Below are 23366 nucleotides of genomic sequence, written 5' to 3' on the forward strand. Positions count from 1 at the left end.
ATAAACTTGGTGATTTTCCAAAAACTGACTACTCTGTAACACAGAACAAACTAACATCATGGCCTTTTAATACTCCCAGATTAAGAATTTCCACAATATTCCACTGAAATAGATGACAAACTACTCTTTTGCAAAGATGCAAACATAATGCACATACTGTGCCTCTTCTTGCTTTAACCACTGGTATTTGAAACATAAGAAAGCAGGCTTCACCAGAGACTTGGACGCCAATCAAGACTTTGACCTAATAAGCTGTGACAGCTTGAGTAAGTTACTTAAAGTCTCTAGCTTCAATTTTCTAATCATTAAATATAAACTAACTTCTATTCTACCTATAATTGTGGGGTTAAGCTTAAATAGCTCTTAAGGATATTTCAAGGAAAAATGGGTCTAACCACCAAAGCTTAGTAAAATTCACACCTCCTCCATAACCTTGACACAGCCCACCTCTGCTCTTTGCCAAGGAAAGCCCAAAGCTTTCTCAGATTAATGACAATGAAATTCACAGCCATTGTGTCACTCTGCAATACTTGCTGATTGACATTGTGACAAAACAATATTAGCATAAACTGAGGACTTCTGTTTAGCTAATGACTTAAATTGAATGCTTCAACTCAGCAAATCAAGAAACAAATGCTTTACAGTAAGAAAAATGATGTCTGTGAACATGCGTGGAATTCTTGAACTAGAAACTGCCAAAAAAGATTTAATTAAGTGCAAGAATGAATTCTTAACAGAAAGGTAATACAATAAAAAAAAAAAAAAACACAATTTATGTGAATTTAAGCAATTCAAATGTTAAAATATTAATCTGCAAAATCTAAAACCAGCTTTGATATTATAACTAATGCTACAATTTATTGCAGACTGCTTCTCAAATATGTTGCTTTTATTTATAAATTTGAACAAAAATCTTCAAGTTAAATATATATAAATCTGTTACTATTTTTATCAGTGTTTCTTTAGCAATTTCTTATCTGTGGTTATCCATTGGTGATTTAGTAAAATGTGAAAACATCAGTTTTGTTATTGATTTCAGATATTAATATGAAATTTCATTTATTCATCAAATGGATGAAGAAAGGAAATGTTCTATAATGAAATATTTTCTCTCTTAAATGATTTTATTTTATTAAAAGTAAAAAAAAAAAAAAGACAGATGGTAATTTATAAACTCTGGCTTACAAGTACTATAATCAACTCTGATAATTAGGTGTAGATAGTTCTATTTTGGTTGAAGATTAAACACTGAATATTTTCAATTTATATATATTTATATAGTCATGCTTCTTTTAAAATCATATACATGTGCAAAAAAGTGCCTATCTACCTGGTTATAGTCACATATAGTATTACTTGATTCCAAAGAAATCCAGTTATACCTAGGAGTAATCTTGCTAATTTTTAATGTTGATTTACAAAAGAGAAAAAACCCTAACACCCTAAAAGATTTTTTTTTTCTTTCCTGAAGCATGAATCACATGCCCAATAAATAGAACTTTAAAAAACAGCAAGGAGGGCTGGGGCTGTGGCCCAGTGATACAGCGCTTTCTTGCCTTGAGACACTGGGTTTGAACCTTAGCACCATATAAAAATAAATAAAGGCATTCTGTCAAACTACAAATACAAAACAAACAAACAAAACAAACTAGAGCCAGGGAGGTAGCACAGGCCTGTAATCCAAGTGGCTCAGGAGGTTGAGGCCCTAAGCAATTTAGCAAGACCCTGTCTCAAAATAAAAATAAAAAAGGCTAGTGATGTGGCCCAGTGGTTAAGCACCCCTGGGTTTAATCTCTGGTACAAAAACCAAAACAAACAAACCAAAAAATCAAAATAAATAAATAAATAGAGCCTAGCAAGAATTTCTGTTAATCAAATCCTAGGGAATTCTGATAAAACCAGTTTTGAAAACAAAACGTTGGATGAACTAGATAAAGTATTTTCTGAAGAGAAACAATAAATTATGAGTAATTGCTAAGCCAAGATCCAAGAGAAGTGTAAAAGTTAAGCAAAGCATTCAAAGCTAACTGACTTTGCTCTGAGGATTCCTGCTGATTTTATCAAAAAAAGCTGAGATATAAAGCTGTGTTTTGAGGAGTCTAGGGGAAAGGGGTTTTAAAAGGGGAGGGGGAGATCACAGTCTAAGGCCTAATTCTCAATAAGCTAAGACACTGAAGGACCTCACCCCAAGATTAAGAATGAATCAAAAGCAAAACTACATTTTTAAACCCTTTTTCTTCACTTGAACTACCCAAGGTCCATGAGACAGACACTGGATTAGAGTTTTCTTTGACTGGTAGTACAACTAGGCACCTGGCAGAAGTAAACATAAATTCTTTTTAGAGGAAGATATTTTGATCTTTGGCAAACTAGTTCTACAAATAATTTTTCAAATGTAATTGAGAGCACACAGCGAATGATAACTAGTTTGCAAGAAAAATTAAAAAGCACTAGGGAAGGAAACAGCAGAAATAACAATAAAAACAGACCCACAAAAACTTCAGATATGAAATAATCAGTCATAGATTATATAAAAACTTATTGCCATTGTCTTTTTCAATTTTTAAATTGATTTTTAAAAAAAAATAAACAACAGTGGAATGCATTACAATTCTTATTACACATATACAGTACAAGTTTTCATATCTCTGGTTGTATATAAAGTATGTTGACACCCAATTCGTATCTTCATACATGTACTTTGGATAATGATGTCTATCACATTCCACCATCCTTGCTAGTCCCCTGCCCATTTCTTTTCCCTCCCAACCCTCTTCCCTATCTAGAATTCATCTATTCCTCCCATGTTCCCCCTCTCTACGCCACTCTGAGTCAGCATCCTTATATCAGAGAAAACATTCGACATTTGTTTTTTGGAGATTGGCTAACTTCACTTAGCATTATCTTCTCCAACTCCATCCATTTACCTGCAAATGCCATGATTTGATTCTCTTTTATTGTTGAGTAAAATTCCATTGGGTATATATGCCACATTTTTTTAATCCATTCATCCACTGAAGGGCATCTAGGTTGGCTCCACAGTTTAGCTATTGTGAATTGTCCCATTTTCAAATACAAAAGAAACCTTAAAAACTTTGCAGGGGGTTGGGGATATAGCTCAGTTGGTAGAGTATTTGCCTTATATGCACAGCACCACAAAAACAACAACAAAAAAACTTTGTAGGGTATTAGTCACCATAAAAACACATCATAGCAGGCAGTAAAAAATTTCTAGGGAAAAAATGCAATGATCATGTTTAACAATACATTAAGAATGTAGCTGAAGAGAAAAAGTAAACTAAAAATTGAATGAAAATGCCCTACTCAGAATGCTACAAGTATAGAAAAGAAAAAACAAAAACCCACAGAGGATAAGAAGAGGAAGTATAATACAAATTCAATTGGAATTTAAACAGTAGAGGAGAAAAAAATAGATCTGAGAAAATATATGATGAGAAACTAATATGAGAGCATAGTTTGACACTAAAGATTTCCACTCAAACCACTGTTTACTGCCTCCAAGGAGAATATTTCCTAACTAAGCATCTTAACTAGTACTTATAGTACTTAGGCATCACAACTCTAGCAGTTATAGTGATATATGAATTCAGAAAAACAAAATGGTCCTATATATATATATTAATAAAATTAAAAAATGAAAAAAATCACAATTCAGAAGAGTTGATTAAAATAATTTTTGAAGTTTGATATAGTAGGTGACAAAGAACACTGTAAACCACAAAGAAAACATGTTTTAGTCCTTAATCTTATAAGGGACAAAAAGAAAAGTTTAGTAAATTCCAGAAAGTATAAATTGTATAAGGCACATTCCTTAACTATAATTTATCATTAGAAATTAACAAAGAAAAGCATAGTCAAACAAACCCATTCATCTTAACAAAACCCCATCCATTTAGAAATTTTAAAAGACCTTTTTAAAATTATTTCTTGGATCAAAGAAGAAATAAAAACTGACAATAGAAAATACTTTAAAAAATAATAAGCATGACTTACATTAAAGTAGCAAATCTATAAAATGAAGATCAAATTGTACTCCAAAGGAAATTAAGTATTAGAAAGAAAAACCAAGAAGAAATAAATCTAAACATTTGAGAAAACAGAAGAGAAAGTAAAAAATTAAAAATTAAAGAGCAGGAATTAACACAAAAAATAGATGATAAGTCTCAAAAGCAGATCATACTTAAAGAGAAAGGTGAGTAATATTTAGTATGCACTCAAAACATGCCAGTTTGTTGCTATACTTTACACATTTTCTTTATACGCTGGTGTAATTTTACTACACTAAATATTCTGGATTCCCCCATTTTAGTTAATATGTAATAGATATCATTCCTTGTCAAGTTATCTAGACAAAATTGTCCCTTTTGTAACAATTGTATAGAATAGCAGAAGAGATTTGTATATAATTTAATAATTTCACTGTGAAGATTTAGGGAATTATGTTGTTTGCAATTTCATATCATTAAGTACCATGGTGCAATACATTCTTTTTTGGAGGGATGGGGGAGTGTTACTGGGGATTGAACTCAGGGGCACTGGACCACTGAGCTACATTCCCACCCCTATTTTTTGTATTTTATTTAGAGACAGGGTCTCACTGAGTTACTTAGCACCTCTATTTTTTGCTGAGGCTGGCTTTGAACTCTTGATCCTCCTGCCTCAGCCTCTGGAGTTGCTGGGATTACAGGCATGGGCCACTGCGCCCAGCTCCACAGTCATTCTTATGGATTCATTTAATTATGTAAAACTACTGAGTACTAAATTTTTATAGATACTTCAACATTCCCTCCTACAAACAAGAATAATCCCTTCCATAGCATTCTAATGAACAGTAATCACTAAAAAAATCACTTAAAAATTTTTGTAAGCAGAGAGACAAAAATAATATCCTAATTCATTTAATGATAAAAGTGGTATATGAAGACCAAAATGCCTGACTTTTGAGGATAAAGAGACTCAATTTCTTTGCAAACATGCAAAATGTATTTAGTCACTCTCACTTTCAATTTTGTATTCATAAAATGACAAGCCTTACAGTTTTAATTCAGGATACTGTAAAGAATAAATAAGATACAAAAGTGCTTAGTAGATTAGTTAGGGTGTAGTTAGTGCTTGGTGTATAAATATTATATATATTTTTAAAATTTCACATTCTATAAATAATAGAAAGATTGAAAAATTTTTAATATTTGTATTCCTTGTCCATGAGTTGCCTATTATTAATTTGTGCTCAGTTTTCTTTGGGCTTACTGTCTTATTGATTACTAGAAGATATTTATGTATTATGAATATAAACCCTTAGTGTATACCTTACTTGTTGCAACATTTTTTTCAATCTACCCTTATTTTTTATATTTATTATGATGTGGTTAACTCAAGAATATTGGACAATCTGTCATGAATTCTTGGTGTCCTATTTTTCCTAGAATATCCTTCTCTCCACATCAAATTTATATCAATATTAATTTATCTTAATATTGGAACCCAGCTTATCACTTCACATATTTTACTGCATTTAATTTTCCCAACTGTATTACAGATAGATGATACACTAAAGTCTCCAAGTATTAAATTTGCTGTAACAGGTAAAATCTACGTATGAAGAAATATTTCAGCAAATAATTTTTAACATCCAGAAAGGTAGTTTAAAAAAAAAGCAAAGCTTCTTATTATAGTGCCTCCCCAAAATTGTATGAATTGATTCAATTTTTTTTACTATAGTTCTGAAATATATAAAAGTAAAAAAATTTAAATCTTGGCTACAGATTTCATAGCAGTAATCAAATAACATTTACTAGCTACTATAACCAAGTGAGAGATGAAGAAGCTGGTCTCTAAGGACATCTATCTTAAAATTAGATAAACTAAAGAGAAAACAAAAAGTAATTAATACAATAAAGAAAAAGTGTATCCATACAATATTCATACAAATATTCATACAATAAAGAAAAAGAAAAGGTGTGTTCATTCAAGGTACAGTCATCCTCATCAACTGTCAGGAGATTTGTTTTGGGACCCATCTTAGATACCAAAATCTGCAGGTAACTAAATTTGTGAATAATGCCTTAAAATAACATAGTACATGCATGTAATTTAAACATATCCTACCATATGTTTTAAAGCATATCAGATTACTTATAATATCTAATACATCTAAATGCCATGTAAACAGTTGTTATACTGTATTGTTTACAGAATAATAACATGAAAAAAAGTCTGTACATGCTCAAGGAAGACGCAATTTTTCCCCCAAAGACTTTTGATTAGTGGTTGGTTGATACAGAACCTACAAATAAAGAAGACCCAGTATACTTTTTCCATAGGCCATTAATCCTACTTACGTCATTAGACTTGCATTTCTCTTTGTGAGAATATATAGTCCATTCCAAAAGCATATTCACTGGTTTGGTCAAAAGCCCAGAGGTCTCACTTCCTGACCAAAAGATTTCAAGAAGAATTGCCTTTCCTGTTATTTTTAGACTCTGAGAATCTGGCCAGTCATACAACCTAATGAAAATATGAACAAAAAGTAAATGTTTATGCCCCAATTGATGATAGCGGTATCTTCAGTCAAAAACACAAAAGATTACTAGCAATGATTTAATATAAAAAAGGTCATAACATGTAAAGATTATAACATAATTACAATAAAGGACAAAATACAAAAAATAGCCTCACAGTTAAAAAAAAGAATCACACTAACATAAACGATAATCTATACAAGTTTAGAGTATGGGGAAAACTTATTAAGTATATCATAAATTCAGTGTTTAAGATTTTTCTTCAGCATTCATTTACTAAAGAAGTTTAAAATATATAAATCCTTTAAAGTTAAATCACATTTATCTATCTGAATAAAGAACAAGAAATAAAAATGTGAACTGAGGGGGAAAAAAAGGGGGCATATAAAACTTTACTGTCACTAGAGTGTTTCTGAAAATGTCTTAAACCCACTCTAAAAAAGAAAACAGTTGACTTTTTAGAATATGTATACCAATCATAAAATTGGTAGGTAAAAAAGTAGAAATATAGAAAAGTACAGTTTTTTTGTGATTAAAACTTACTTTTGACTTAGATGCCATACTTCACTTTCAACCAAATTAAAGAAAAATTTGAGCAGTGTTAGGTGGAGTACCTTAGACCCAATATTTTCTGAAATTTGGTGACAAAAACTTTCACTGAAAAGACAAGACCTGAAAGACAGGAACCAACAATCTATAACATACAATCAAAACCACAGAGTAATTTGTGGATAAAATTTTTTTTTTTTAGAATACCGATGTAATTTTCATGAAATTTTCTTCAACAAAATATAAAGGAAGCTCAATAAAATTTCATTAACATTTTCTTCCTTTAAAAATTAAACCACTACAATATCTCATGACTACTTAATTCCTAATAATATACTTATAATTTCTCTATCAATGATCATGATATTTAACAACTACCAGTGTTCTCTCTTTGTATTTATTTCACTGATAAAAACAAAGAAAGGAATTTCATTAAGTCCTTTTGATCCAAATGGTAAGTTTTGCTCTCAGACTCTAACAGTCACTAAAATTCTTTCTTTCTTATTCACAATTATTTTCTTTTTCATTATTTAGTAAATTAAGGTTATTCAGGGCTGTATTTTATGAGTTTTAATAATTTAAAAAAATTTAGATGTTGGTGGATCTTTATTTTATTCATTTATTTATATGTGGTGCTAAGAATCGAACCCAGTGCCTCACACATGCTAGGCAAGTGCTCCACCACTGGGCCACAACCCAGTCCTGAGTTTTAATAAGTTGATATTTTGTTTTCTATCATCTCTTACAGTCATCAAATCCAAGAGAACTTCTGTGATGATGAATATGTTCTAGTAGACACCCGAAGATCTCAATTTTGAATTATAAAATTTTAGTTAAATTAAAATATAAATAGTCATATGTCTCTAGTGGCTACTGGGTTAGGTAGCATAGTTCTACAGTGTATTTTTTTATTGGTTCTTCAAAACATTACAAAGCTCTTGACATATCATCTTTCATACATTTGATTCAAGTGGGTTATGAACTCCCATTTTTACCCCAAATACAGATTGCAGAATCACATCGGTTACACATCCACGTTTTTACATAATGCCATATTAGTGACTGTTGTATTTTAAAAGAGAACCTAAGATTATAGCGTTCAGGGAATAATATTTATTACTACCTCCTAAGTTTCTGATTAATTATATCAACAATACCTTTTTATTCTGTCTCAATACTTAACTTTTTTTCCCCAAATAGCAAGCAATTGAACTTTATTTTCCTGTAACATAATTTAATGTCCATTTTAGGCCTCATTCCACCAATGGTAGAAAAACAATCCAGTGAGCTACATTTAGACCAGTTGTTTCTGCATTTTCTAAGGATTTTAGGTTTCACTCAACTCAGGCTATTCTCACAGGTTTCTTTATCTCTGGAAAGGTGCCTCAGGATTTCTTGGGTGTCTTGATATTAGGAGGCATTTAGTCCAGGACCATCTCTCTGCAGAGAGATGTAACCCAGAAGTGATGTGTTCCATCTCATCCTGTATTGTGTCCCTACAGAGCACCCTTCACCCACCTTATTCTGAATGACAGTCCTCTATAGGTCTTTGGCCATTGTTAATTTGTCTCTTACTTTCTACACCTGACTCAGCTTTCCTTGTCTTGAATCTACATTATTAGGGGAGTATTTACTAGCTAATAAATTTAATTATTTATTTAATACTTGACTCTGTTCTATAAGATCCCAGATCTGCCAGGGATAGAAAACAGTTTCTTGTCTTGCTATTTTAAAAACACATATTATGAGATATTTCAAATGTATAAAAAAGTAGAGAGACTAACATCACCTAGCTCATTTATTAATATTCCACAACTTCTCTAGGTACTTTTCCTCCTCAACCTATAATGAAACCGATTATTTGAAACAAAACCTAGTTATTTCTGCTTAATAAAAAGCCTACTTTTAAACCGTCCAAATTCCATCTCCTAATAGCATCAATTAATTTGTAGAAACATTCATTAAGCATTTATTATGTTCTAGACATTTTCTTAGATATTGAAGATGGAGATATACAAGACTTAGCACCTGATCTTAAGAAAGGATTACGTGAATGATAAACTTAACTCAAAGGAAAAGGCAAAAGGTAGGAGGTGCATCTGCGTTGTATTTTAAAGGATAATTTGGAGGTGGCCAGATATTTGTGAGGTGGTAGAAACATGAGAACAAGCAGATAGAAATGGAAAACAGTCAATGGGCATTTGGGAAAGTGATGATGAGAATGGAGACATACATGACACAGAGGCTAAAGCATGAAGGGTCTTGTATGTTTTGCTAAAGAATTTCACCCATCTTCAATAGGTGATATGTGAGTCAATAAAGGACTTTCATCTGGAAAATGACAAGAATACTATGGAAAGAGCATAGTGAGGCACCCTAGAAGATAAAGGGAATAAAGTGAATCAAGATCAGTAAAGTAGGTACTGCAATAGTTTTATACAATAGGGGCTTTTAAACAAAGGCAATGACAGTGAAGGAGGGAACAGATTTGCAAATTAGGAAGAATGCCATATAATATAAACCATATTTTTCCCCATCCTATACCTATGTTGGCTAGTACTGTTATGCTGGTATTTTGTTTACATCTCATTCACCTTCCAGGAAGTGAAGGAACTATAATTTTATCTTTTTATCCCTGATAAAAAGTATATATGGAGCATAGTGCCTGTTTCCCTAAACATTTTGTTGAAAGACTAAATAAAAGCATGCTACCTAGCTGAATAGCTTGCTTCTAATATATCACAACCATATAGATGGTATGTCATTTTTTTTTTTTATGACTCAAAGAGATAACCAAAGGTCAAGCCTTTTGCCTGGCAGTAGTCTTCTACCACTGCTATGACTCTCCTAAAACTGAATACATGGATAAAAAGAAAGATCTTCCAAGACAAAGGAGGGCTATCAAATACAGAAAACTTATCAGAGTAGAAATGAGGAAATTAGTAGCTCCACTATAAAAAAAGAAGAAATAGGATTTCTGGAGATAGCAAGATTTGGAAGACAAAAGAAGGTCTAGATAGATGATAGCATGTACAGAGGCATAATAGAGATAACATATGTATGAAACATTAAGACCTGTTTCAAAATTCAAATTTCTAGCTGAAAAAATATAACAAAACCCTAAAAAGGATATTATATATAGTTAGAAATATTTATACTTCTGATGACTGAAATTTGATATGTATTTTCATAAACTAATTTTCTTCGCATGACCTAAACTTATCCTTTTTATAGTTTTGTCATAAATACAACACACAAATATATTACACACTTTTTCTAAAAATAGAAGTCTATTTCTCTACATAATTTAACAACTATTACACTAAATTTAATATCCTCACATGTGAAATTCCTTACCTGATAAGCACTTCTACTAAAGACCAAGCTCCTTTCATACAAGTTGGACACTGAAACAACTCTAAGTAATATCTTGACATGGCTGGGGACTTCCAAGGAGGATGCAAGTGAAGAAGAGCTGACAATATATGAAAGTATCGACTGGAAAACATATCTATATTATCCTATTATTTAAAAATAAACAAACAAATAAAATACCGTAGTTAAAAGTAGTTTCCACAGAATTCATTCTAAAACTAGAAATAACTGTGGCTTAACTTTTTGCCAAATGTATGTGTTTAGACAAGATCAGAAAGAAGTATCATATCTAGCTAATTAAACAGTGCAACTAAGAGGTACTCTCTAAATAGGTATGTACAAATTAGGTAATGTTTAGTTATTAGGGCTACCTTATACAAAACTTTCATTTTTCTTTTTATGATTACAGTAAGATTGAGTTCCCAAAGTCACCTAAAAGAAACTAAAGGTAAGAAATTTTCATGGAACATTCTTATCATCAACATTAGTCAGACAGCTTAGTTTTTAAATCAGCACCTTTATTAACATGATTAGAAAACTATCTTTCATCAGCTGTTCCTAATGTTCATTCTCTCTGAATATTGTAAATATAAATGATTACTATCAATGTACTAAAGGAGTAGTTTACTAAATAGTACTCTAGAGCATTATAATCAAGACTTTATGTTGGATAACCTTATTGCTATGGAAAAAATCAGGTACCTTTTTCACCTAAAAGAAAGTTATATTGTAAATTCTGAGAAAATAAGCCAAAAAAAAAAAAATCCTTGAACAGTACCTAAATATGATTAAAAAATAGAAAAAGTGATATCAAACAACTATTTCCTACTAAAATGAGGGGGAAATACAATTGAAAAGAGAAAATAAACATATAAAATTAGAAAATATTCACATTTTAACATCCTTTGGAAAAAGAAAATAAACCCATAAGACTGTTCTTACCTGTAAAACATTCTCTAGAAGAGCGTGAAGAAGGCATACAGGAGGGATATAATGTGCTTGCAAAGAGGAAAGTTCCTCAATTGCTTCTTTAAAAAACTGACCTTCTATGAGACTTTCAATTAAATTCAATACGCCTCTAGGAAATTCAGCATTTTTAACCTAAGAAAAAAAGACTGCATGACTCAAAGAACAGAGAACGAAATTCTAGGATTAAATCTCTTTAATTTCCTCATCTGTAAAATGAAGGTAATTCCTATCCTCACTACTTGATAGGGGTAGGCTGTGATTCAAAAAGGATGATGAGTATGACTGTGTTTTACAACAAGAAGGTGATGCAAAAATGTAAATTATTGTTATATTTATTATTTTCTGTTGCCTTAAATAGTGGGAAAATGCTTCCTATCTCAAAATGAAAATATTTAAAAGAAATGTGCAAAGTTTGGTGGATAAAGAAGAATCTCTTAGGTGCAAATATTTTTTTTTAAACTTGAAAACATACTTTATCTATTAGGATTTCTGAATATATTAAGATATCATCAAGGACAATCAACATTAGCAAAAAGTACCAATTGTTAGAGAGTCATAAAATAACTCCAAGGATGTGCACTAATGTAAGACTTAGTTTCACAAAATATATTCATTCCTCCATGGTCAAGACACTTTTTAACAAGAAAAGTAACTACCTTGAATTAGTAGAGTGAAAAACATTCTGAAAGACTTCATGAAATAAAATGACAAATTTTAAAGGAATGAATAATAATATTAAAAATAATATACTTTGGAAATATACAAAAATTTAATCTGAAAATAGTAATTATGACAGTTATAAAATGTAAGAATAAGGATATATATTTCACCTGTCATAAGCACAGGTAAGCTTTTAATTCTCAGGATCACTTTTTACAATAGTATGAAATTTTTTCTTTTTAATTTCTCACTAGACTACATTTCAAATATGATAGGAAGTTTTCTTGTATAGATAACACTTTCCTTTAAATCAAAATGACTAAAAATAACAAAAGACAAAGCTTCTTTTTGGTCCTCATCACCACCCTACTCCAAGCCTCTTACCTCTACATTGTACACTGGTTGTTTTTCTAGTCTAATACAGTTGTATCTGACAGCCTAGAAAATAGAAACCATATAATTAAAATTTAACATTTTAGGTTGAAAAATATATTTCAGCTTACATAGCATGAAACCTTGGTCAAACATAAAAAATAGATCCAGGAACACATTAATAGCTATAATTAATCTGATAGTCATGTCTGGCCAAATTAGCAACTTTCATTATTTTGGGAAATAAACACTCTCATAAGTAATGAGTATGAATACTTTCTATTTTCTCCTTCTAAATTAAAATAACTTAAAAGGTAAGGTCATTTTTTACTTTGAAGATATGAAATGGTGTACTGTCCTTAATATACTAATAATAAAAATATAAATGGGAAAACAGTTTCTATAAGAGCCTTTGGGGGCATTTTGTATACAATCATTGTACATTTTTAAAAATATTGTCCTGAAAAAAAATCTGCAGCTAATTATAATCTATTGCAATAGATTATAATGCTAGATAATACTCTGATTTTAGAATGTTCTAGAAGCAAGAATATAAAACAAGCAACCCAATGAAATAAATGGGCAAAGAGTATGAATAGGCAACTGGCAGTGGAAGAAATACATGAATGAGAAGTAAAGGTATCAAATATGCTCAAACTCGTTGCTAACAAAGAAATAAAATCAAATCAATAAATCTTTGGCTTCAATAATGCCAAGAAAAAGTTGTATAATCTATCAAAAAGCAATTTCCCTTAATCTAATCAGACATCAAAAGTCACAGTGCAACCGACTAAACTAAAATACAAAGCTACCAAAATTAAATTGGCTAAATATTAAATTAGCCAAATATTAAGCTATCAAGTATTCAGCAAAAAGTTATAGTAGTCTGTAAGCACAATTAATCTGTAATATTATTAGTGAGGTATAAATAGCAGAGAATTCAACATATTTACATTACTGTTGTTAGATCAATGAACTCAGAAAATTATGACATATTTAACACAGTAATGAATCATGTTATATGTGCATATGTATATAATTATATTTTGGTTATATTACAGAAAAAAGTGAAAGTACCAAGAGTACCAAGTTTTACCTGAGCTCTATATATGTGCTTCCTTAAGGCATTTTTTATTTCAATGACATCCACATCTGTCCTGATATCCTTGGTTTTTGATTCTGTGGCATAATTGGCAAAACCAGAATTCTTCATTTCCTTCTGTATACACATAAAAGAACTTTAGACAAATGCAGTAAAGATAGTGCCAACATGAATGCTATCATAATGGACAGTACAAAAACACATTTATACAATGTTATCTTTAGCAAAGAGCCTCACAAACATTTATCAAGATGATGCAATGAATAAAAAAGTTTAAAAAGCAAACATTTCAATTTGAGAAAGTTTTATCTGATATATACAAATACAATATCTTAAAATAGTTTTCATTTTAACCTGTTCTAAGTCTTTCCTGAAACCTCCTTGTTTTTCTTGGTTGCCATGTTCATGTCAAACTATCTTTCTGAAAGTCTTTCTGAATGTATGTTTACAGGTTTATACTAGAGAAAAATATGAAATGCTTCCTATCTTAAATACTTAGGACAAGATAGAGTTTCAGATTTTGGAATGTTTGCACAAATAAATATACAATGAATACAACACAAATTCAAACACAAAATTCATTATGTTTTAAATACTTTTTACATATGTAGCCTAAAGGTAATTTTATACCATATTTATAATGCTTGTGGCATGTGTTTTGATTGCAACCCATCACATGAGGTCAGGTATGAAATTTTCCACTTGTAGTATATCACATTAAAAACTATTAGATTTGGGGGCTGGGGTTGTGGCTCAGTGGTAAAGTGCTTGCCTAGCAAGTGTGAGGCACTTGGTTCAATCCTCAGCACCACATAAAACTAAAAAATAAAATAAAGATATTGTGTCCATCTACAACTAAAAAAAAAAATTAAAAACAAAAACAAAACACCTACCAGATTTTGGAGCATTTTAGATTTTAGATTTTTGGATGAGGAATGCTTAACTGGTAAAAACATACTGTGGCTTAGAATGCAAAATAAAGTTATACTACGGAAGTAATTTATCTTAGAATTCCATTGAAAAACAAGCTTTCATATTATAAATGATCTGTATTATATATACCAGGGAAGTATAAAAAACAAAATCTATGTGAGAATGCATTACTCAAACTACATATATGTATAGAGTTAAAGGTTGTTTTTAAATTTCAAGAAATTCAGACTCTCTCCAGAAACTCTTTTTTGTTTTTTCTTTTTGGTTATATTCATGCACAAGAAAATTAATTTGAATATCTTGATTATTAACTCAAATTTCTTTGTGTATTCATGCAAAAATGCTTTCACTATGTACCAAAGATAATTATAACATTAACTACATTATACCAGATCAACTCAAGATTTTTTTTTCTAAGACATACAGGTTATATTGAACACAGCAAGGAATCATAAAAATAAGATTATTTTTCTAGATTATATTAGTAAGAGCCAGAGAAAATTAAACCTACAGTTTGTTAACAGAGATTTACCTGATTTCTGTAATATATATGCTTCCTTAAGGTACTTTTAATTTTGTCATGTTCAATGTTTTTCTTGCAATCACTTTCTTTTTTGCGTTTTTTCTTCAAAGTATAATTTCTTTGACTGTCTTCATCTTTTTGCTTAGTTTCCTTCTATATGCATTTAAACCACAATTAAACAAGTATCAATATAAACTATGTATCTTACAAAATCCAAATTAATTCAAGAAGAGGGAGTTACAACACAAGTATAACACATTAAAAACAGAGCTCTACATAAAAGAAAAATCTTCTTCACTTTTGGAATAGGTATACATTAACAAACATTCAGGGAAACAGGTTTTAGAATAGTTAAATATGCATAATCCTCATGACCCACCTATTCCATTCCTAGGAATATAACCTAAACTAGAGAAATTCCTTAACTTGTATATGAAGAATCACACAAGATAATATGTACACTGTTCAAATAATTATTCAAAATTTTAAAATAGGCAAATCAACTAAAAGAAAAGTGAAATGCTTTATCAATAGTAAAACAGATAATGGATAATGTGACACGAATAATGAAACGTATACACTAGCAAAAATTGTCTATAAATTGCATGAACTACAAAATGATTATTAACAGGCAAACCTAAACAAATATTTGTTGGGAATTCACCAAACTGGTAAAACCATAATGAAAAGCAAGAAAATAGCACATATTCTAAAATAAAGGATACCTTTGGGTAAAAGGGAAAAAAGATAAAGTTAGGAATGACACAGCAGGGACTTAAAATTTAGTAAGGCTCTGGGCTTAGGGTTGTGGGTTAGTGATAGAATGCTCACCAAGCACATGAAAGGTACTAGGTTCAATCCTCAGCACCACATAAAAATAAATAAATAAAATAAAGTTCCTGTGTCCTACTACAATTAAGATATACGTATATTTTTAAAAAATCAGTAAGGCTATTTCTTATACAATTGGTGCATATAAATACATACTTAAAAAGAATCTACTTTTAAGAACTAAACACAATTATTTATAAATACTCATACATATGTATGAAAAGAAATTTCATGAATGACATTGTACTTTGTAAATTTAGAAAGAAGTTGTAAATGTAAATAAATTATTTTTAATTTGTAGAGTTTTACCTGATTTCCATATGTATGCCTTCCTAAGGTGTTTCTCATTTTAACAAATTTCAAATCTTTACTGGATTCTCTGAATTTTTCTTTTTTGTGATGGTCACTTAGAATACAACTAACATTAACATCTTCATCATGATTTTGCATTTCTTTCTGTATATTTATAAAATTACTTTAATTAGTCTATGGATTAAATGTAGCCTCAACACAACAATGCAAGTCCCAACAGAAAAACTCAAGATGAAATACAAAAAGTAAAAAGCTCTGCAAATTATATTCCATCTAATTCAGACTCACATAAAGCAGAACATACATATTATAGCTCCCTAAGTTTTATAGTAAGTTTACATATACACTTAATTTGGTGTACCTGTATGCTCAATTCAGATGTTTAATATTTACTCATTATACTGTGAAATTTATTTTACAAATGAGAAATTTTTATCTAAATTTTATATACATTCTCCTAGATATACTTTAATAATTTCTGTCTTTTACAAAATCTTATTTTATTCTTTTACTCATGTTTAGTCAAACTGAATTTATTTAATAATTTCATCATTTTACAATCCTTTATGTATTTAAAAATATTTTATGCTATATTTTGCATATTTCAACAGACACATCAACCCTAAAAACTTTTTTTATAAGCATGCATAGGTGATCATAGAAGTAGTCTTATAAGTCACATAAATATCAAATATATTTTGGAAAAACATGCAAAAGTATTAACTTCAGAAGTTTTAGATAATCTTACCATGTAGAATTTAAGGACTATTCAATTAAAAAACTTCCAAATTGTTCCTAAAATTCTTTTTCTTTTTTAATATTTGACACATTCAGTGAAAACTCAATCTATTTAGAATTGTTTTTTAGTTACACATAAGAATACTTCAATATAAACTACTAATAATTACTAAGTTAATAATAATTTGGTAAATTAACCAACAGACTGTTCTATAAAACACAATATGAAACAACAGAATTGAACATCATGTGTTCTAGAGTAGAACAATGACATTTTTGTTTGTTGCTGATATCTGAAAATTCATACATGACAGCCACAAGTGCACCATGTTCAAAGTCCTTCCTGTATTTCCCCACATATTAATCAAAATCCATGCTTTTAAAAAATTTGTTATATATGCAGTTAAATACTTGAATTTAGATAAATCCAGGATTCAGATATCAGCTTTCAGATTCCAAAATTCATGTAATTTCTACCATGTACTGTTTCTCTAACAATTCTGTAAGAAAATCCAGAAATGTACATTTTTTTTAGCCTATAAAATCTTACCTGGGTTCTACATATGGTCCCTCTTAAGGCACCTCTCACTTCAATAAATCCCATATCTTTCCTGAAATCTTTGTTTTTCTCTTGATTGCTATGTTTGCTCCAAACAGAATTGGTTTGGGAATCTTCATCATTCTGAATTTCTTTCTGTATGTATGTAAAAATGGTTTAGGCAATTAACTAAGTGTAATTTCAACATTGTGTACTTCCTATGGTATTCAATTTAATCTATAATTTTTTAATACTTCACTAGTCGAGCAAGGATATAAAACATGTCCTCCAAAAAAAGGTTAAACACAGATAAATCTCTCAAGGAAAAAATTATTACTACAAAAGTTGTGAATAATAAAGTGATTTTAGTATGTCAGAAAGGAAAAATAATGTTTGCTAAGTCTAGTAACAATCTTTTTCTTACAAATAATCAATAAAAAATATTTATCTAATCCCTGTCCAACTTAAAGTTATGATGCAAATTGCTGGGTGGATACAGAGTGGGTGGGGGAGGTACTAAGGATTGAGCCCAGGGTGCTTTACAACACTGAGCTACATCCCTGGCCCTTTTTACTTTTTATTTTGAGACAGGGTCTTGCTAAGTTGTTTGGGCCTTGCTAAGTTGCTGAGGATAGCCTCAAACATGCAATCCTTCACATTCTGAGTCACCAAGATTACATGTGTGTACCCTATGTCCTGCTACAATCGAGATTTTTTTTGTTTTTGTTTTTTTTGGTTCTTGTTAGTTATACATGACAAAAGAGTCTATTTTCATAAAATTATACATGTGTGGAATATATCTTGATTAGGGCCCTAGTCTTGTAGATGTACATGATGGTGGGATTTATATATGTACATTTATATATGTCAGATTCTTTCCACTGTTTCTCCTATTTGTTTTCTCCCTCCCTTCCCTTCATTCCCTTTTGTCTAATACACCGAACTATTCTTCCCCTCCCCACTCTTATTGTGAGTTAGCTTTTACACATCAGAAAAAACACTTGCCCTTTAGTTTTTTGGAATTGGCTTATTTCACTTAGCATGATAGTCTAAGACCCATCTGTTTATGACTTAATTTGTCATAAAGTCATTCTTTATGGCTGACTAATATTCCATTGGTATATATGCCATAATTTCTATATCCATTTATCTGTTGATGGGCATCTAGGTTGGCTCTATAGCTTGGCTATTGTGAATTGTACAGCTATAAAGACTGATGCAGCTGCGTCCCTGTAGTATGCTGATATTAATCCTTTGGATATATCCCAGGGACTGAGATAACTGAGTCAAATGGTAGTTCCACACCTGTTTTTTTCTGAGGAAATCTCCAAACTGCTATCTAGAGTCGTTGCACTAATTTGCAGTTCTACCAACAATATATGAGTGCACCCTTTTCCCCACATCCTCACCAACATTTATCATTACTTGTATTACTATTTTTATTTTTTGGTACCAGGGGTTGAACCTAGGGGAATTTAACTACTGAGCCACATCTCCAGCCCATTTGGTATTTTATTTAGAGACAGGGTCTTAATGAGTTGTGGGCCTCGCTAAATTTCTGAGGCTAGCTTTAAACTCAAGATCCTCCTGCCTCATCCTCCTAATCCACTGGGATTACAAGCATGTGCCACTGCACCCGGCTTATTTGTATTCTTGATAATCACCATTGTGGTTGGAGTGAGATGAAATCTCAAGTGTAGTTTTAATTTGTATTTCTCCAATAGATGTTGGACTTTTTTAATATATATATTTGTTGACTGTTCATATTTCTTCTTTGGAGAAGTGTCTGTTAAGTTCCTTTGCCATTTATTGATTGGGTTATTTGGGGTTTTATTTGTTGGCGGGTGTGTGTGTATGTTAAGTTTTCTGAGTTCTTTGTATATCCTGGAAATCAATGCCCTATCAGAGGTATGGGTGGCAAAGATTCTCTCCTATTCTGTAGGCTCCCTCTTCACACTTTTGTTTCCTTTGCTGTGAAGAAACTTTTTAGTTTAATGCCATCCCAATTATTGATTTTTAACCTTTTTTCTTACACTTTAGAAGTCTTGTTAAGGAAGTCAGTTCCTAAGCCAACATGTTGAATTGTTGAACCTACATTTTCTGCTAGTATGTGCAGAGTTCCTGTTCTAATTCCTAGATCTCTGATCCATTTTGAGCTGAGCTGTATGCAGGGTGAGAGACAGGGGTTCAATTTCATTCTGCTGAATATGGATTTCCAGTTTTCCCAGCACCATTTGTTGAAGAAGTTTTTCTACAATGTATGTATGTTTTTGATGCCTTTGTCTAGTATAAGCTGACTGTATTTATTTATGTGGGTTTATCTCTTGAGTTTTCTTTTATTCCACTGGCCTTCATGCCTGCTTTGATGCCAACAACATGCTGTTGTTTTTGTTTTTTTAACTATAATTCTATTAAAAATTATCTGATTATGGATCAATTTTTCTTGGATTGTTTTTCTGATAAGCTTCTCACTTGCAACTTTACCATTCACATGAGGGAGGGAAAATAAAAGTAAGCAATAGCTGAATTCACAGTTCTGATTTTACCAGATTAAAAATAACAATTTTTGTCACCCTACTGTATCTCAAACAAATTTCTCTTGCCAATACATTCAAACTAAATTCATCAATTTCCTACCAATCATTTAACAAATATTCACATATATATCTATACATATAATTCTACAAGTTTTAAGACTTCACAGCAAAGAGTTAGGAGTAAAAGTGAGTTCATGACAGTTCCTAAAACATACTCCTGAAAGGTTGTTTAGAGATTCACATTTACCCAAATAGCCTGGTAATCAATGCCCTCTCCAAGGGCATGATTATGATAAAATCCAAATGTGTTAAGGCCTATATAGTGTAACATTTGGTTCCCTCTCACGTCAGGCTTCCTTTGTGGATATGATGGACTTAGCACATTGTAATCCTGTAATCAAAAAACAATCCCTAAGAGTGGTTGACTGAATTGACCCTTCAGCTATTCAGAAAAGTGAAACTAAAACTAAGAAAAATACAGACTTTTGTTCCTTTCTATCAAAGACATTCAGAGTAATACTCTGAATGTACAACAGTAATTTCCATTAAGGATTCATTTGCAGGGTAAAAAAAGTTAAGTTTCTGGCTTTCCATTTCACATGGTATACAACTGAAGGACAATCAGTCCATAGGCCCAGATTGAGAAATGTCTAAAATATAGGATTAATTAACCCCACATAGATTCCAGCTGCACAGAATGCAAAATGAATCTGCCATTATCATTAGCAAGGAGGCATGAAACATTATGTTTACTTATGCAGCCTTTTCAGATGTTATTTATGACTTATCAATGAGAACGGATGCTTCTAGTGTCCTATGTCCCATTGGACTATTTAAAAATCATAACCTCACAAAGAATGACATTCAAAGTTTTTTTTTTAAAACCAATATGTTTTATATGAGAGAAAAAAAAAATCAACATATATTTTTCTCTAAGCCACCAATACTCTAATTGGTTACTCATATGAAAAATAACCAATTTTTGATGAAAAGTAATTAATAATTATAATTATTGTAAATGTAAATATTCATATTTTATTTCTTTATACCAATTATGTACTAGACATTATGGCATATGTCTCCATATAATATAGGAAAAAATGGCTGTATCTAGTATATTTTATATAGTATGGTGTCATGTAAAAGACAGCCACTTATTCTAGTAGTAGTATAGTACGGTTCAGACAATGATATTGTTTCAGGATTGTTTCCTACCTTGGACTAGGTACAGATATACTCTGGCCTCCAGGTGTTATTCCAATATGTAGCCAAGGAATTTGTCATACAATTTGAATGAATTCATGAGACTGATATGCTAATCATAAGATTACAGAAAGCCAGAGAAATCAAGTAAAGAACAAGAGTCCTTTGAGGGCTACTTGGTTCTTAACTTGTACTTACACCATGATTCTTAAATAGTACTTCATAATCCTATGATTATCTACTACCTTATGGAAGGGAGATCTAACAAAAGAAATCAAAATTTATTCAAAAGAAGTAAAAATGTATTGAGTGTATAGCCTTAAATTTTGCTCTCATACATGACAGCTCTGGGATTTGGGGCAAGTTATTTAACCTCATTGTACAGTGACACTATATGAAATAGTGAAGGAGAGAGCAGGGCTTACAGCTAGGCTCCCCTCAGCTCTCAGGCCAAGGACAGGCTCTTCTCACCCCCAACCTTTCATCACCTATCTCTGTTCCATCCAGTAGCTTCTAGTTTGTCCTTCTGAGACTGCTCTGAGGAGAAGGGAGGTCCAGGTCTTGACTTTATAAACCACATAAATTTATTGATCATGTACTATGTGAAAATCCTCAGGCTAGATTCTGAGATGAGGAGTTCTTTGAGGCAATGTGCAGTTTTTAACTTGCATGGAAATTGGTTCCTCTTATCAACATTATTACAGTCCTGCTTTTCTCCTGCAGAAAACAAATAGTTTGCTGAGGAGTGTGACATATTCTGTCCACTTTAGCACGACAAGGCTGCAGGTAAATTGTTTCTTGGAAAATACAGCATGGTGAGGTTCAACATTGTGGGCCCACTTTATAGAATTATTCCCTGAAACTCATGCTCCCACCACTCACATCTGTCCCCTATCATTTAGGAAGATTCACTATAGCCTAAGTCATATTATGGTTGAGACTGGGTCCCAAAGAGTGGAACCCAGACCAACAACAATTTCAACAGAGAACTGGACATGAATGTGGATTCTCAGGTCACAAACAGACAGTGTTAGTATTAGACTCAGAGTGGCTCAGGAATCTTAATTTTGATGATCCCTTCAGGTTCATGTTTGGGGCTGAGTACTTATGGTCTGACTTGGTCTCTCCTCCAAGAACAAGATCTTTTTTCACCATTGTACTAAAAACAAACAAACAAAACAAAACAAAAACCAAAAAAAAAAAAAACTTTTTAAGATGACCTCATTGACTGACAGTCACCACATGCTGGCATCAAAAACTGTCCAGTTCCGGTGCAGATGGAAATACCTTGAGATCCAAAGGAGTAGGCACCACAGTTCCCTAGTGCTCAGGAGACCAGGGAATCCTGTTGTAATGACCCCTTTAAGACTCTCAACGACAACACCCACACCAGATATTCAAAACCTTGTAAACATTTTGAACTTTACTACTCTTCCAAGATGGAAGCAAAACCCACTGTCACTGTGCTCTGACCACAATTGGAAAGATTGCAGTTTTCTTATATGAAGATCCTGGTTTATGGTGTGCTGATACCTGCAGTTTCTTGTTGAGACCATGAGAGGGCAAGCATGTGTTTTCCTGCTGGCTTCTCTGAGCCGCTCCCATCACAGTCCTTGAAGTGTGCCTGTGCTCAGGCTGATTTTACTGCAGTGCCCAGGAACAGATATGAAGCTAGGGGCTTTGATTAGAGAGAGCAATGACTATAGTACTGTAGCAGGAAAATCCTTTGGAAGGTTACAAGTCCTCCTCCCCTTGAAGGTCAGCCTGACCATTTCCCCCAGCCTGTAGTTCAGGAGGTAGCACAGCTGTGGTCACAGGCCCTAAATACAATTTGGGAGGAGTGGTGACATAAAGTGGCGACAGTCTATTTTCTTCTGGTAAAAAAGTTTACTTTGATTGTAAGGACACCCAGAACATATGGCCTGCATTTTTTTAATGCTTTAAAATATTCATTTGGAAAATAACTGAGTGGCTGGAAAGAGAACTAACATTTTATTCTTGGGTCCAAGTCTAGCTCTATCCCCATCTTTTGTGGGCTTTTGTCTGCTCCTGGGTCTCTTCTGTGGCCCACTTTGAAAGAAGAGAGTGTGCGCAACAGGAACAGTGCTTGCACACTTCCTACTTCACAAATTCAGTGGCCTTCCTTTGCTCTCACCACTGACAGCCTTTTCTATTACCCAGC

General features: G+C 31.8%; 1 protein-coding gene across 1 annotated transcript in view; it reads right to left on the reverse strand.

Moving 5' to 3' along the window:
- Nucleotides 1-23366, reverse strand: part of LOC114081272 (SMC5-SMC6 complex localization factor protein 1-like) — a 47744-nt gene that overhangs the window by 18787 nt on the left and 5591 nt on the right. Inside the window, exons 2-10 of the mRNA XM_071616999.1 lie at nucleotides 17457-17600; nucleotides 16166-16312; nucleotides 15035-15178; nucleotides 13564-13686; nucleotides 12480-12533; nucleotides 11409-11567; nucleotides 10449-10612; nucleotides 7086-7214; nucleotides 6363-6528 (exon numbers count right to left, since the gene is read on the reverse strand). Of these exons, the coding sequence (XP_071473100.1) occupies nucleotides 6363-6528; nucleotides 7086-7214; nucleotides 10449-10612; nucleotides 11409-11567; nucleotides 12480-12533; nucleotides 13564-13686; nucleotides 15035-15178; nucleotides 16166-16312; nucleotides 17457-17600 (1230 nt within the window). The remainder of the gene's footprint in view (nucleotides 1-6362; nucleotides 6529-7085; nucleotides 7215-10448; nucleotides 10613-11408; nucleotides 11568-12479; nucleotides 12534-13563; nucleotides 13687-15034; nucleotides 15179-16165; nucleotides 16313-17456; nucleotides 17601-23366) is intronic.

The sequence above is a fragment of the Marmota flaviventris genome, chromosome 9 (assembly GCF_047511675.1).
Source record: "Marmota flaviventris isolate mMarFla1 chromosome 9, mMarFla1.hap1, whole genome shotgun sequence".
Classification (NCBI taxonomy): Eukaryota; Metazoa; Chordata; class Mammalia; order Rodentia; family Sciuridae; genus Marmota; species Marmota flaviventris.